The sequence below is a fragment of the Salmo salar genome, chromosome ssa29 (assembly GCF_905237065.1).
Source record: "Salmo salar chromosome ssa29, Ssal_v3.1, whole genome shotgun sequence".
NCBI lineage: Eukaryota > Metazoa > Chordata > Actinopteri > Salmoniformes > Salmonidae > Salmo > Salmo salar.
Window position 1 is genome coordinate 22,560,179 of NC_059470.1, and position 15,774 is coordinate 22,575,952.

The following is a 15,774-nucleotide window of genomic DNA, read 5'->3' on the forward strand; positions in this document are numbered from 1 at the left end:
GCCCTCACTTTCCGGAAGTATCCTCCTTTGCGCCTTATGGAAGTGACGTCAAGCTGTCAACATGTAAGATGGCGACTCTTCACAGGCAAAATGCTGCTGGGCGGAGAAAAGTCCAGGTAAATGTATCTATATTGTCATGCAGAGTAAGGATTTTTCAAGTTGCATTCATGGCCGCGGAAATGTATATTTTGCCTGCTTATCCATGGATGTCTTTAATCACTCAACGTGTGGCGGGCAAGTGCAGCTGGTCAATCCCAGGCTCTGGCACCGCTAGCAGAGAGCTAGTTTAGCTTTCTGCTACTTAAAGATTTTGCGACCCGCTGCAAATTACTCAATTCGGTTGACCGAGACCGTGTTTCGAGTTGAATGGGTTGTCAAGATATTTGTATGTGAAAGTGAGATTATGGGGTGTTATTGCGGCTAGAGATGGAAGAATTCCCCCCGCGCCTACCCTCACGAGATAGCTAACTGAAGGACGTGATTTTCTATCTTGGCTATCTAGTATGCAACCAGTTGGATGGTGCAATTATCTTTTGTCTGATTACAATTTGATAGGCTTGATCCTATTTTGCCCGACGTCATCAAACTGTAGTCACACATATGCAAGACTAATGATAGCATGCAGTGTGTTGAGTGCTGCATTACAGTACTATAGATGGTCAACAAGTCTCCTTGTCCCCTGTTGATGCTATATAATGTTTGTATGTAGATATCTGCAAATGTGTATTCTGCACCTGGAAAACCATTTGCATTGAATTTTCCAGATTTGTATTGCAGAGCCACTGCAATTTGCATATAGTGAAATAAAAACAATTTCACTGTCTGTCAGCAGGCTATGGTCTCTCAGAACATACATTTAGGCTGTGTTTAATGGGACGGCTATTATTTACACAACTCTCAAACTCTAGGCGGCATTCTGCCTTCTCCCTGCAGTTCTCAGCCATAGAGAGAAATACTAATGGTTGTCTTTTTGTAGGCACTAACTCCACAATGGATCGTTGGACAAAGCCTTAGGGAAAAATGAATGCCGTTTTGGATAAATGCCAAAAATAAGGTCTGTGGTAAACACAGGCTTAGGAGATTTTATTCGTTTTGTTCTATGAGATAAACATAATCAGATAATGTCACTTTTTCTGAATTTTGAAGAATTTGTGATTAAAAAAAATCACGAAGCACATACAGGCTTCATAAAGGTTATGACTGCTATTATCAAATACAACAAAACGTATAAGATTTCCTGAGCCTGTGTTAAACTCAGACCTTATTTTCAGCATTTATTCCAAAACCCAATTTTTCCCATAGGGATGGGTGAACGAACCAGAGGTAACTCATTTTGTGGTTTTAGGACTACAAGGACTGGTGAGCTCTATTAGCTTCGCCCAAGACTTCCTTGTGAACTAAAATCCCAACTCTGTGTTTTAACGTTTAGAACATCCCTTAGCTGTGGTATATTGACCATATACCACACCCTCTCGGGCCTTATTGCTTAATTAGCAAAGCACCTCGTCTTGTCTGTTTTCTGTAAACAAGCGCTTTAACACAGAGATATGGCTGTGTGGGAGCACTAAACCTATCAAGGTGTGTATCAATTTAACTATTTTTCTATTATTATTATTTCTTGCTGATATGAAAGATAAGGTCCTTATGCTTCCAATACCGTACCGCAAGCGATGCGTGTTAATGTTCAGATTGAGTGTCGGGGTTCTTAACAAAACTCCCTCCTACAGAAGGGACCTTTGTCCAATGACTCTTATATGTAATGGAATTGAGAGTGGTGATGAAGGGATAGTATTTCCAGGACTCACCTGACACTCCTGCTGTAGCATCATTCATTTCCACAGGTACCATCATCCATTTCAACAGATATCCTTGACCGATGATATACATTACCAGTGTTTACAAGCCATTTATGACACTTGAAAGGTTTCAGCAACAGTGCCAACACCAGCGCCTATATGTTATTATAGGTATACAGGACAATGTCAAGGATTCACCAGAAACAACACCAATCTATCTTCATTTTATTGTAATATGGTTCAAAGTGCACTCATATCCAGTTCTCTCTGCAGGTATCCTATGTGATTAGGGATGAGGTGGAGAAGTATAACCGCAATGGGGTGAACGCCCTGCAGCTCGACCCGGCCTTGAACCGCCTCTTCACGGCTGGCCGAGACTCCATCATTAGGATATGGAGCGTCAACCAGCACAAGGTAACCTGTCCGTCACCTAAACACTCCACCTAGGCAGAATGCCATATTATCATCATGACCCCTTGACCCCTCTCCCTCGAGGTCACACTGTGGTTTTGATGGCTCTATCGCTCACCTTTCCTTGATTCCTGACATCCTATCGTCTCCTTCTCAACTGTATTGGAGAAGGTCCAAGGTCCCTCCCCTGTTTAGAGAAGGAGGCGAAGAGAGGGGATGTTAAAGGTGTCGAGGAAAGATGAATTGAGGAAGAGCTAATATTTTAGATGCATAGATGTACAGACCAATGCCTATGGTCAATGTTCAAATGAAAAGATCCAGACTTATTTGTTGTGCTGTTATTGTAATTGATTGTCATAGAAGACTTGCATAAACCCACTGATTTTGCAGCGTAAACTCTCTTTATTGCAGCAGGACCCGTACATTGCGTCGATGGAACACCACACAGATTGGGTCAATGACATCGTCCTCTGTTGCAATGGGAAGACATGTGAGTCAGTGTAATGTATTAATCCAGAGCTGAAGGGGTTAAATTGAGCCCTACCCTTCAGAATGGAAAGCATATATTTTTATTAAAGAATTATCACTGAAAAGCAACCAGATTTTAGGACATTTCCATCACGTGCAAATTGGCAAAACCCTGTTTATGGATATTTACTCCTATATGTCCAGGGAAAATCTCACTTTTAAAAGTTAATATTCTGTTAACTCATACCCAAATAATGTTGTTGACTCGTCCTATACTCGTATTTGTGGCCAAAGCATAAATTGGAGAAAAAACACTTTAAAAAATACCTCAAACAGACCATTTCAAAAATACTTTATATTTTGTCATAGAGGGTGTCGTCATCCTCCTGAGCTGGCCAATCAGCGGTCTACTCACATTAGTATTATTAATGACCGGTATACAGTATGCCCACACATTCCAACAGAGAAAGCTGCTTTTTAACATACTTAATTACCATTTTATGGAAGGAAAACAATTTCACTCATATTGTAATTAATTATAGGTCATATTTCATAGAAATCTGGAAACACTGGACAGTTACTTAAGCCTGCAAGCCATTGGTATAAATAGTTGTTTTTTTTGCCTTTGAAAATGTATGTTTTTAATGGCATATTGTCTGTTCCTAGTTATCCTGTGTCTTAAAAATAAAGACATCTTACTCTGTATTCCAGTGATATCTGCTTCCTCAGACACCACAGTGAAAGTCTGGAATGCGCATAAGGGATTCTGCATGTCCACATTGCGAACACATAAGGTATGTAATAGCATACTATGTACTGAGCTCCAAAATCATCACAAAGGCCAAACTTAAGATACATACGCATAACGTTACTGCTACATTAGAGTTAACATGCATGTCTCAAGGTATAGGCTGAAGCGCAATCAGAACCAAAATCTTACTCAAAAGCACTGACTTGGCATCCTGATTGATGTTACCCCTTATGGTTTTGTCTGTACAGGACTATGTCAAAGCATTAGCCTATGCCAAGGACAAGGAACTGGTGGCCTCAGCAGGGCTGGACAGACAGATCTTTCTATGGGACGTCAACACACTAACGGCACTGACCGCATCCAATAATACTGTCACCAGTGAGTATGCTCTCTCATCTGGGTCCTGTTCAGACATTGGCCACCGAACTGAAGAAAACGAACTGAAACAGGGAGGGACTACCTGGAAACGATCATTTTCTTTTCCTGTTGCATAAAGTGTTTTCCATTGCTTGCCCTAATGAACATGACCCAGCTATGTCATGTCACAGGCATATCCTAGACTGAGTATTGAAAATGTTCACTGCACTACTTGGAATGAAGACATGAGATAGATGTGTATCTGGAGAACCATCATTGAAGACAATGTTCTTGTTTCTGTAGTACACATCAGTTTGAATGATGGATATCTTAAATATGTAAAATACACTGTGTCTCAGTGGGACTTTCCTGGTTACTGACGAGTGGACTCTTGAGACAGACCTGAGTGTTTTGGTAACTATGCTGTTGTTGTCGTCTCCCAGCCTCCTCACTGAGTGGGAACAAAGACTCCATCTACAGTCTGGCTATGAATCAGATGGGCACCGTCATTGTGTCAGGGTCCACTGAAAAGGTGGGTTCTTAAATCACACTTGTATTGATATAGTTGTAATATTTCTAGTGGTGTGATGAGATTGGTATAATACTTCCAGCTAACTGAACCTGTTACTTCACCTCCATGTTCTAAAGGAAGATGTGTGTAAGAACAAAGTGTGTGCCACCAACAAAAACCTAAACCTGTGTTTTCATATACCTCATAGAGTGAATGTGTCCTGCTACAGGTGCTGAGAGTTTGGGATCCTCGAACCTGTGCCAAGCTGATGAAGTTGAAAGGCCACACAGACAACGTTAAATCATTACTGCTAAACAGGGATGGCACTCAGGTAAGGATGGCTCTTCGAAATCTCATCTCGTTTCTCACCCTTAAAAATGTCAGCTGCAATGGCTCTCTTATGTTTCATAGGAGGGAGAGGACTTTTTCAGTAATTTCTGGAATCTGCTGGCAATAAGCTGCGAAGGAAGCTGCCAACCTGGAATTTTTCAACCTGGATTTCGAATAACCCGGACATTTTTGTGAAAGTTTTGAAAATGTTGTATTCCTAATGTTACATCTGCTTTTCCCCCCAGTGTCTCTCGGGCAGCTCAGACGGGACCATCCGTCTGTGGTCGCTGGGGCAGCAGCGGTGCATCGCTACCTACCGGGTGCACGATGAGGGCGTGTGGGCCCTGCAGGTCAACGAAGCCTTCACGCATGTCTACTCCGGCGGACGTGACCGCAAGATCTACTGCACCGACCTGAGGAATCCAGACCTCCGCGTTCTCATCTGCGAGGAGAAAGCCCCAGTCCTCAAGGTGAAAGGGGTGGGGTTACTGCGATATGCCGAGCCGACGGCATGCTGGGAAACGTAGTTGAAAAGGTTGTAACTTGTAGATATTAGGCCTAGATGTTTATTGGACTTAAGTATTTTGTAACATTAACTCAAATGTTTTTTTAAGACTGTTGTATACAAGAAAGTACACTAGTATAATAATTAGTAGAGTCAGGAACGCATTAATGAGACATTTTTAAGATAATCAGCAAGTAATATCAAGGTGAAGTCATCCTTAAGTGTTTCTGTTAACAACACATTGATTCAGATGGAGCTGGACCGCTCGGCAGACCCCCCCACAGCCCTCTGGGTCTCCACCACCAAGTCCACCGTCAACAAATGGGTAAGCAGCATATCTGAAGTAGAGCAACAGGGTTTTTATATGAGTAATGGATATGTTCATATTAAATAGACATAGTACTACTGTAAAAAATATAACACAGAAAAAAACAGGATTCAGTGAGGCCTGTGTGTCGCTGTATACTTTTAATGCTATGTTCACTCCCTGATTATGTTTCCCGTCATGACTCATTGCAGTCTCTGAAGGGCATTCATAATTTCCGAGCATCTGGCGATTACGACAACGACTGCACTGCTCCCCTGACGCCTCTCTGTACTCAACCCGAGCAGGTCGTTACAGGTAAAAACACCACACACTTCTTCTTTTTTGTAATCCATTAATCATTCAAAATGATTGATAGATTCAAACTTCATAAATCTCCCAATAAACTGCATGGCAAGTTTTGTAATTACAATTTTCTTTTTTTGAACCTTTATTTAACTAGGCAAGACAGTTTAAAAACAAATTCTTATTTACAATGACGGCCTACCCTGGACGATGCTGGACCAATTGTGCGCCGCCGTACGGGACTCCCAATCACGGCCGGATGTGATACAGCCTGGATTCGAACCAGGGACTGTAGTGACGTCTCTTGTACTCTTGCATTAGACTGCTGCGCCACTCAGGATCCCACAAAAATATTCTATATTAAACCCCTTGTGTATTTTGGGCTCCCGAGTGGCGCAGCGGCCTATTGGTCCAGCATTGTCCGGGTTTGGCCAGGGTAGGCCGTCATTGTAAATAAGAATTTGTTCTTAATGTTCTTAACTGACTTGCCTAGTTGGATAAATAAAAAAAACATATATATATATGTTCTAGGCTTAAATGAGTGTTGTGTGTATTTCTGTCCACTAGGGGGAGCCAGTATTATCCAGTGTCACATTCTGAACGACAAGAGACACATACTAACCAAAGACACCAACAACAACATTGCATACTGGGATGTTTTAAAGGTGCGTGCCTTTTGCTCTCTCTTCTATCTATCATTTATCTTCCATCTCTCCATTGTTTGTCGTATTGTATGATTGAATACCTCTTGTCCTCATCCAGGCGTGTAAAGGGGAAGACCTGGGAAAGATGGAGTTTGACGAAGAGATTAAAAAGAGGTTCAAAATGGTCTATGTGCCAAACTGGTTCTCAGTGGATCTTAAAACTGGGGTAAGCTGATCCTGCGCTGTTTTACATTGTAAGCTTTGGACAGTCAGTGGAACAGGGATTTGTCCTCATTTTAATACATATATTCTATTGGGTAGATGTTGACCATCACGCTGGATGAGAGCGACTGCTTTGCTGCATGGGTGTCAGCCAAGGATGCAGGCTTCTCCAGTCCTGATGGGTCTGACCCCAAGTGTGAGTGATCATTTTTATACTGCCCTGTAAGCTATGGTTGACTTTTAAAAAAGTGTTACCCGAACAGTTACCGTACATGCAGTATCATTCCTACAGAGTTCTATTCTTTTCTAGTGAACCTGGGCGGACTGCTGCTGCAGGCCTTACTGGAGTATTGGCCCCGAACCCACATCAACCCCATGGATGAAGAGACAGAGATGAACCACAGTGAGCTGCTATATGCATATACACACATACAATTGCATTTACTAACAGTATAATGCAGACAGCCTTTGTGATATTCTATGTTCTGATGTGTGTGTGTGTGTTTGTTTGTGTGTGTGTGTTCAGTGAACGGGGAGCATGAGAGCAGGATACAGAAAGGTAACGGCTACTTCCATGTTCCCCCTCACACACCAGTCATCTTTGGAGAGGCAGGGGGAAGGACCTTGTTCAGGTAAAATACACAATGCTATCTCTGTCTATCACAGTGTAGCATGAAATAGTACTAAAAGTGCAAACCCCACCCACATGGCCCTCCCGGCAGGCTTATTCAAGGCTCTTTCGCGCTCTCTCTCTCTCTCTCCAGGTTGTTGTGTCGAGACTCCGGTGGTGAGACTGAGTCCATGTTGCTCAACGAGACCGTGCCACAGTGGGTCATCGACATCACCGTGGATGTGAGCTCTCGTCCTTTAATTTAATGATAAATATAAATGTCTTTCTACAGTAATGTACTATAGCTAATTGTGTAGTGTCTATACACTGTGATTCTCATGTATGATTTTCAACTTTTTCTTCCCTGTCTTTTAGAAAAACATGCCCAAATTCAACAAAATCCCCTTCTACCTCCAGCCTCATTCTTCTTCTGGTGCAAAAACCTTAAAGAAGTAAGTGAAACACGTTTATAACGATTGAACCAGTTTCTCTGTTCCTATTGGTGTTGCATGTTCATCCTTCCCTGCAAACCACATTTTGCTAAAGAGATCATTCACTTGGAACTATTTACTATTTATCTCACCGTTCAATGTTCCAAGCTTGAGTTATATTCCAACGTTGTGGTCCTTCCAATAGGGACCGCCTGTCGGCCAGTGACATGCTCCAGGTGAGGAAGGTGATGGAGCACGTATACGAGAAGATCATCAACCTGGACAACGAGTCTCAGACGGGGGCCTCGGGGAACAACGACAAGCCCAGTGAGCAGAAGGAGGAGGAGGACGTGGCCGTGCTGGCCGAGGAGAAGATTGAGCTGCTCTGTCAGGACCAGGTACTGTGCAGCTTATACGGTACAGTCCCCATCTTTTGCCTTTGTGTTACATCTTGTATTAATATATGTTCCTAAAATCACTTTTCGTTGTCTATAGGTATTGGATCCCAATATGGACCTGCGGACCGTCAAGCATTTTATCTGGAAGAGCGGTGGAGACCTAACCCTTCACTACCGGCAGAAGTCCACGTGAGGTCGCCTGTGTCGGCGAAGAAGGCTCATCTTCTGCTAGCCTGCCCTCCTCTTCCTCCTTTCTTCTTCCTCTGGCACCAAACCTGGACTGTTCAACTCATCCCACCAGATCATGTGTTAGTAACACAAACCTGTGCTCAACGACTCTTATGAGATCTTATAAGAGGTCACACCTTAATAACCCCTCAAAAAGGTCCGTAGCCTGAGCGTCACACAAAATCACCATTCTACACCCAGCCATGTAGAGAGGCGTGAGAACACGCAAGGAGAAAGGCGAGAAACAATTGTTGCTGTGTACACAGTACAGTGAATGGACTGAGGAATATTCCAGGGCATTTTAAGGTTTTTGTCATTTAGGTTTATTTTTATTCAATGTCTTTGCCTCCTTTTGTTTAACCCCCCCCCCCCCCCTATTTGTAAGAAATATGTTTTATTGCCATGCCCATCTTCAGAGAGCGAAGGCGTGCCCTTCCATCTTGAGAAAGTCGCTATGCTTGGGGGTTCACTTTGTAACCTGATTGGTAGACTGCACACGTTTCTTTTTCTTTTTTCTCTCCCCCTATACATTCCAGGAACACGCTTGGTTTCCAACCACCTATCACTACCCTTCATCCCAATCCATGTTTAGGAAACGGTTAATTGAGGAAGATTTTCTGGATTGTCAGGCGACCATTCAAACCAGTCAAGGACTTGACAGAATGTAAAGACGTGACTCTATAGTATGCATGTGTGATATCCTTCAGTTTCCTCTGTTTGGCAACTGACTGATGTATTGAAGGCGGCTGGGTAAAGTTTTTCTCTCACCAAATGGACACATACAAGGACACATCCCCCAAACAACTGAATTTATTTAGCTAACGAACGCTGATATTAAATTACTGACCCTATCTTTCTTTTTGTAAATAGACTGTCATTATTTTGTAGGCAACTTGGCACAAGTTGTACACCTCATCAGGAACATTATATTTATTTTTGTTGTTGTTGAGAACCCTGTGTTATTTTCAAAAGGTTGCTTTCTCATGTTAAAAAGAGGAAAGAAAAACCACACGTGTCAAGAAGCAACGGATATGTACGACTAAAGGATCTCACCCACGGAATCAGGATGTTTATAGGCTACTGTACTGTATTTTAGAGGAACGCTACATTTGTTGTCATTGGCATTACCCATGACAGTCTGCAGCTAAATCTACTTTAAATACAATGACGAAGGTCTATTGGGAGATATTCTTGAGGGAAGTGGAGGGAATCTCAACTTTTTATTTTATTTATGCAAACAAAATGAAGACTGTGCTCTACAACTCTAAATGGATTACTCCAACAATGTGAATTGCACAGTGCTATAGCAAATGTATAATAATAAATCATTTATTTGGTTTTAGTTGAAAGATAAGCTTTGTCTGGTTGTTGAAAAAGCTCTACATGAAAAAGCTACCACAGAATTATATGCTTCCATATCCACATCCCCTGTGCTCCCACGTGTTGATGTAATTAAATGTAGTATATTTTGGGTAAATAAGTGCTTAATAAATTAACCAACATGACAACGAGAATAAAATTCTTTTGAATTTCAGAGGACGATGAATTGCATCGATCAGAGACTTGCGGTCACAAATCATATTGCATAATTCCAGGACACAACAGGCTACCAATTGCAATGTTGATGTGATATTTGTGTGATGATTTAAGTGTTTCTTCTCGACCACCCTTTTCTATAGTGTATTTGACCGAGTTGGAATACAAATGCTGCTGGAAGCAGGCCTGCAGTTGTCATGGTCTGAGACCTGTCATCTGCGGGTCTATAAAGGGCCGGTTCTAGGCATAAGCGACATACGCTAAGTTGGGGTCTCTATTTACTATTGAGAGTAAGAATAGTAGAATACACCAGGTGCCATTTTGAAATGTGGTTGTGTGTCAGCAGTTTTTGTCTTATGTCAGTCACTGACAGTCACTCAATTAGCCATGTCAGCAACAACAACACATCTGTAATCATGATCGAAGAAGTTGTAAACGGTACAGTGATAGTACTTGCATAGTAGCAATATCAAAAACAGAAAGTGTCCTGATAAAAATATTTTCGATTTTTTAAAATCTTTATTAGATGACGCTTACCCGACAGACTTTGATGGGTCATGTGAAGGAAACGCTATAACCACCCGTCAGCCACATCTAGCTCAGTGGATGGGTCACTATTGTTTAGACATGTACACATGTTCATTAAATACAATTGATGGCCGTAATCAGCCCCAGACACAATTTTAGAATAAGGCAGTAACCTAACAAAACGTGGAAAATTCAATGGGTCTGAATTTTGAATGCACTGTAGTTCTTGTGAGTGTATATGTCAAATGTCATATTAGGGCTATGTACAGTATTTTTTTTTCTCTCTCTCTCTCTCTCTCTCTCTCTCTCCATATTCATCTCTCTAGGAAACCGCTATAATCCCCTAAAATCTGACCCCCAGAAGATACTGCAGGAATTCCCAGCACACTGAGGCACCACCAGCGACACGGAGAAGACCCCCCCCCCCAGGTTAGATACAATACAGTCCCCTCTGTCCTTCCCAGATCCACCGCCTCTATCTGAAAGGAAAGATACATACAATGTTGATGATGGGGGATAGGACCCCTCGTTTCCAGCCAGCAGCCACCTAAACCTTTGATTGTTAAGATCTCGCGATAGACAGAGGACACGTTCCCTTTTTTTGCCACGTTTTTGCTGTTATCAAATAGCCTGACAATTTACACGAAATGATTCTGCTGCGCTGTAGTTCGCTACGTAGAAGAAATGTACGTCCGTGGGCGTGGCGTGCCGTTTGTCTGGAGCAGGGAGTCGTGTGGCCAGGCAATTTATCAACACCCTCAAGGCGGATTCTCTAGGCGCTCTGGACCGTAGTGGTCCACGCTGTAGAATTACAGCAAAAAAATCATCCGGTTGAAACTCCGCCATTGACCTCGTTCCCGGTCGAATTTGAGATCACCCATTAGTACGTTTTAGCTTGTCTGTATCCATGAGGACGTTACTTGTGTTGTGATAGTCAGCAGTAGGAAGCTTCCACTAATAAGGAGGTATCAGACTTTTATTTAGCGAACAAGAAGGCTTACAGGCTAAATATTTGAACATTTCTAACCCTTTGAACTGTAAGCATCCGTGCATTTACGATGGCTCCAAGGAAGAATTCCAGAAACCAATCCAAAAAAGGTCGGTACCCTTCCCTAATCCCTATACTAACTAGCTAACAGCATATCTAGTCAACTATATTCTAGGTTAATATGCAAGTATAGCTTGTTAATTAAACAACCTGGTCTCAGAGTATTTCAGGTTGCAACCAGTTCAATATGTATTTGTCAGTTATGCAACTGCACGAGCAGGAGGCAAAGACTTAGATAATGTTCTTGTCTTCGGTGGTTGGTTTAGGCTTTTTGTTTCTCTGTTCTCAAATGATGATGAATAATGCTGACGTGTATGGCAATACGGGAGAATTTCTCTCATAGTTATCAAATTATTCCCTTCAGTGGACACCATGTAATTCATCCAGACCGTCCCCGGACACGCAGATCTGGTAAAACGCCTGTGTAACTCTGCACTGGGTTTTGTGTGATTTAAAGCAGCCGGGATCTTAAAGCGTTACCTAACATGTTTAACACATGAGTAATAGTCTACTCCTCATAGAGTATCGTTGGACAGTGTCATTGTGAGCACTGAGTCTAAACAAGTGCAAAGTGCCCTGTGTTGTGAGTGGCTGATAACAGTTACAGTTGCACGGACTTGCTTGGCTTATCTGAAGTATCATAAAAGTAAGCATGTACTGTGATTGTAATATCTCACAGAAAGGCATAGCCTACTAATGCTTGGCCCTGTTTGTCGTGCTGTGAACTCCAACGGGTTGTTTGTGCTGGTGTTGCAGTAGAGACACTGAGTCTACACTAGGGTGACAGCGGTTGGATCCAGTGGTTGTAGCCAAGGCAACATCAACCACCTCTAGACATATTTTGAAGGCATGTGCATGCTTGACAGTTCCTCATTTTCATGGTTGCTTGTAGCCCAAACCAAAGAAACCTTTGGCCGCCTTTTATGTACCTACTACCATGATGTACTCACCTATTATAGAGGATATTATTATGTTAAACACAAACTAAGATTAGCGGATAGCCTTACATGTTAGGTGTTGTCGTAATGGGCTGTAATATATAGTGGTGGGGAGTCGGAGTCGTTAATAGGCTCCTGACGTAAGATATTGAATATTTTTGTTAGTGGAGATTTTCAGACGGCTCTATGCATTGCTAATTAATCAACCAGTTCATTAGTGTGCATGCACACATTGACATTGCAGCTGTAGCTAATGTTAGATCATTTGGGTCCTTTTTGTCAAATTGGATTCGAGAGAGAGTCGTTTCCAATGACACTGATAGCAGGAGTCTGGGGGTGACTCCAAAAATACTAGAGTTGTCCACCACCATTTAAAATGTAATGCTGACTGTGATGGCTTCTGTATCATGGTAACTAGCATATTGCGTGCCCGATTGTTAGAAGCATAGAGAGAGTGCCACTTACAGTATTAAGGTATGGTATCAAAAATGTTAGACTATGTTCAATTGTTGGAAGTTTGTAAGCCGATAATGCATTTTTCCACCCATCTAGTGAGAAAATTGTAGTATTTAAAAAATGTTTTATTAGGATCTCCGTTAGCTGATGCCAAGGGTCCAAACAGGATTAAAACAATTACATTACAACAAAAGGTAACACAGCCTACATCATAAAACAATACATGATACAATACATTATTACTCTATTATTACAGTAGTGTAGTGCACAGTAAAGTAAAAGGGGTGTGTCTGCCTGTTCATGAGCTGCTTGTTCACACATTTAAGCAACTTCTTTTTACAGGAAGCTCTAAATACTGTAGTGCAGTGGTTCCCAAACGTTTATAGTCCAGCTGCGTACCCCGTCTAGCACCAGGGTCAAAGCACTCTCAAATGTTGTTTTTTGCCATCATTGTAAGCCTGCCACACACACACTATACGATACATTTATTAAACATACGAATGAGTGTGAGTTTTTGTCACAACCCGGTTCGTGGGAAGTGACAAAGAGCTCTTATAGGACCAGGGCACAAATAATAATATAATAATAATCAATAATGTTGCTCTTTATTTAACCATTTTACATATAAAACCTTATTTGTTCATTGAAAATGGTGAATAACTCACCACAGGTTAATGAGAAGGGTGTGCTTGAAGGGATACACATAACTCTGCAATGTTGGGTTGTATTGGAGAGAGTCTCAGTCTTAAGTCATTGTCCACACGCAGTCTGTGCCTGTATTTAGTTTTCATGCTAGTGAGGGCCGAGAATCCACTCTCACATAGGTACGTGGTTGCAAAGGGCATCAGTGTCTTAATAACAGCACGATTTGCCAAGACAGGACACTCTGAGCGCAGCCCAATCCAGAAATCTGTCTGTGGCTTCTGATTAAATTAAATTTTCACAGAACCGCTTGTTGCAATTTCGATGAGGCTCTCTTGTTCAGATATCGGTAAGTGGACTGGAGGCAGGGCATGAAAGGGATAACGAATCCAGTTGTTTGTGTCATCCGTTTCGGGAAAGTACCTGCATAATTGCACACCCAACTCACTCAGGTGCTTCGCTATATCACATTTGACATTGTCTGTAAGCTTGAGTTCATTTGCATACAAAAAAAATCATACAACGATGGAAAGACCTGTGTGTTGTCCTTGTTAATGCAGACAGAGAAGAGCTCCAACTTCTTAATCATAGCCTGAATTTTGTCCCGCACATTGAATATAGTTGCAGAGAGTCCCTGTAATCCTAAATTCAGATCATTCAGGCGAGAAAAAGCATCACTCAGATTGGCCAGTCGTGTGAGAAACTCGTCATCATGCAAGCGGTCAGACAAGTGAAAATTATGGTCAGTAAAGAGAACTTTAAGCTCGTCTCTCAATTTAAAAAAAAAAACGTGTCAATACTTTGTCCCTTGATAACCAGCGCACTTCCGTTTGTTGCAAAAGCGTTACATGGTCGCTGCCCATATCATTGCATAGTGCAGAAAATACACGAGAGTTCAGGGGCCTTGCTTTAACAAAGTTAACCATTTTCACTGTAGCCAAAACGTCTTTCAAGCTGTCAGGCATTCCCTTGGCACCAAGAGCCTCTCGGTGGAAGCTGCAGGAGCAACTGCTTGCAAGTGCGTTACCACTCCGCTATGTCTCCCTGTCATGGCTTTTGCTCCATCAGTACAGATACCAACATGAGCAGCAGCTACGTTTGGCTACATAAGGACTGTTAGTGGGATTCCCGCGAGAGCGTAATGGTCAATGTGATTGTATGTTAATTATTTGACTAGGCTACCTGTATTTGACATTGTTATTTCACTGAACACTAGATGGTTTAATTAGATTTTTGGCAGTGAAACGAAGCTACTCAGGCGGGGGGGGGTGTCACGGTTGTCGTATGAACGAGACCAAGGCGCAGCGTGCGTATCTTTCCACATCTTTATTTATATGTGAAACTATGCAATACATACAATAAACTATAAAAAAACAACAAACCGTGACGAAGAGGTACAACATGCACTAACTCAAAATAATCTCCCACAAACACTAGTGGGAAAAACAACTACTTAAATATGATCCCCAATTAGAGACAACGATGACCAACTGCCTCTAATTGGGAATCATATGAAAAAAACAACCTAGAACACAACATAGCAAATTTAAACTAGACAAAAAACAACAGAAATAAATAAACTAGACAAAACCCCCCAGTCACGCCCTGACCTACTCTACCATAGAAAAATACGAGCTCTCTATGGTCAGGACGTGACAGAGGGAAAAATCTCACCCAAATGTATAGCCTCGTTGACTGTTTGAAATTGTGAATAAACAATTTCTTTGGCGTACCCCCGACGGCATTGGTACGCGTACCCCGGTTTGGGAATACCTGCTGAAGTGTAATGACATGCTCAAATTTGAGAAGTTCAAGTTCAACCTCTGCAGCAGATCCTCTCTAAAGATAGTTGAGCATGCAGACATTTCAAGAGGCAACTCTCATGTTGTTACATTGTCTGTGTTTGGACAAGTGCCAATTCTGCTCCACTGTCTTTGTGCGTGCGCACTTCGTTCTGCACAGTCCCCCCTCCGTCCTATTTGGCTATGGCAGAGTAGTGACACACACACACACACACTCGGCATGCCCTCCCCATATTTGTTTGACGGCTCTAAAAATAGTTCCCCGGACCAGTTTGGCCTTATCAAGTTCCAGCTGACTTCTACAACTGATACAGGCGGGGGGGTTTGTCAGAAACTAGGAAAAACCGAGGAGTTCTCTCATCGTGGATCCCACTTCTTCTGACCTGATGGAGGAAACTGTGATGGAGGAACTTATCTGTGAAGAAGCCATATTGGCTGAAGAAATCCCAGGTAGGGTCAAGGGAATTTGTAAATGATAGGCTAATGGTTCTTCTTAACGGCTTCATTCAGAAATGTGGAATGGTAACCGACAATGTGAGGATTGAGTTGTCA

General features: G+C 42.2%; 2 protein-coding genes across 20 annotated transcripts in view; both read left to right on the top strand.

Moving 5' to 3' along the window:
* Positions 1 to 42: 42 nt before the first annotated feature.
* Positions 43 to 9,780, top strand: LOC106590370 (WD repeat-containing protein 48). Of its 2 annotated transcripts, none has more exons than XM_014181331.2 (19): positions 43 to 116; positions 2,070 to 2,210; positions 2,619 to 2,697; positions 3,387 to 3,469; positions 3,675 to 3,804; positions 4,227 to 4,315; positions 4,524 to 4,625; positions 4,870 to 5,094; positions 5,380 to 5,454; positions 5,649 to 5,751; positions 6,307 to 6,404; positions 6,502 to 6,609; positions 6,705 to 6,801; positions 6,916 to 7,008; positions 7,132 to 7,237; positions 7,370 to 7,457; positions 7,591 to 7,667; positions 7,852 to 8,044; positions 8,142 to 9,780. In XM_014181331.2, the coding sequence occupies exons 1-19, from the start codon at positions 69 to 71 to the stop codon at positions 8,235 to 8,237; spliced, it is 2,031 nt and encodes a 676-aa protein (XP_014036806.1). In that variant the 5' UTR covers positions 43 to 68; the 3' UTR covers positions 8,238 to 9,780. The 2 variants fall into 2 exon arrangements, with proteins under 2 accessions (XP_014036806.1, XP_014036807.1); XM_014181332.2 differs by having other exon boundaries at positions 2,622 to 2,697.
* Positions 9,781 to 10,959: 1,179 nt separating this feature from the next.
* The window catches only part of unm_hu7910 (un-named hu7910), a 51,750-nt gene continuing 46,935 nt past the window's right edge, over positions 10,960 to 15,774 (top strand). For 7 of the 18 annotated variants that reach the window (XM_014181309.2, XM_045710642.1, XM_045710643.1 and 4 more), the window contains exon 1: positions 15,490 to 15,672. In XM_014181309.2, coding sequence (XP_014036784.2) covers positions 15,609 to 15,672 — 64 coding nt within the window. In that variant the 5' untranslated portion in view covers positions 15,490 to 15,608. Of the gene's footprint in view, positions 11,435 to 11,748; positions 11,796 to 15,415; positions 15,673 to 15,774 lie in introns of those variants that run through there. The other 11 variants (XM_045710650.1, XM_045710652.1, XM_045710653.1 and 8 more) reach the window with 8 other exon arrangements.

Coding starts and splice junctions, on each gene's coding strand:
- LOC106590370 (XM_014181331.2), top strand. CDS start 69: ATGGCGACTCTTCACAGGCAAAATGCTGCTGGGCGGAGAAAAGTCCAG. Junction 5,455..5,648: donor AGTCCACCGTCAACAAATGG/GTAAGCAGCATA, acceptor GACTCATTGCAG/TCTCTGAAGGGCATTCATAA. Junction 8,045..8,141: donor AGCTGCTCTGTCAGGACCAG/GTACTGTGCAGC, acceptor CGTTGTCTATAG/GTATTGGATCCCAATATGGA.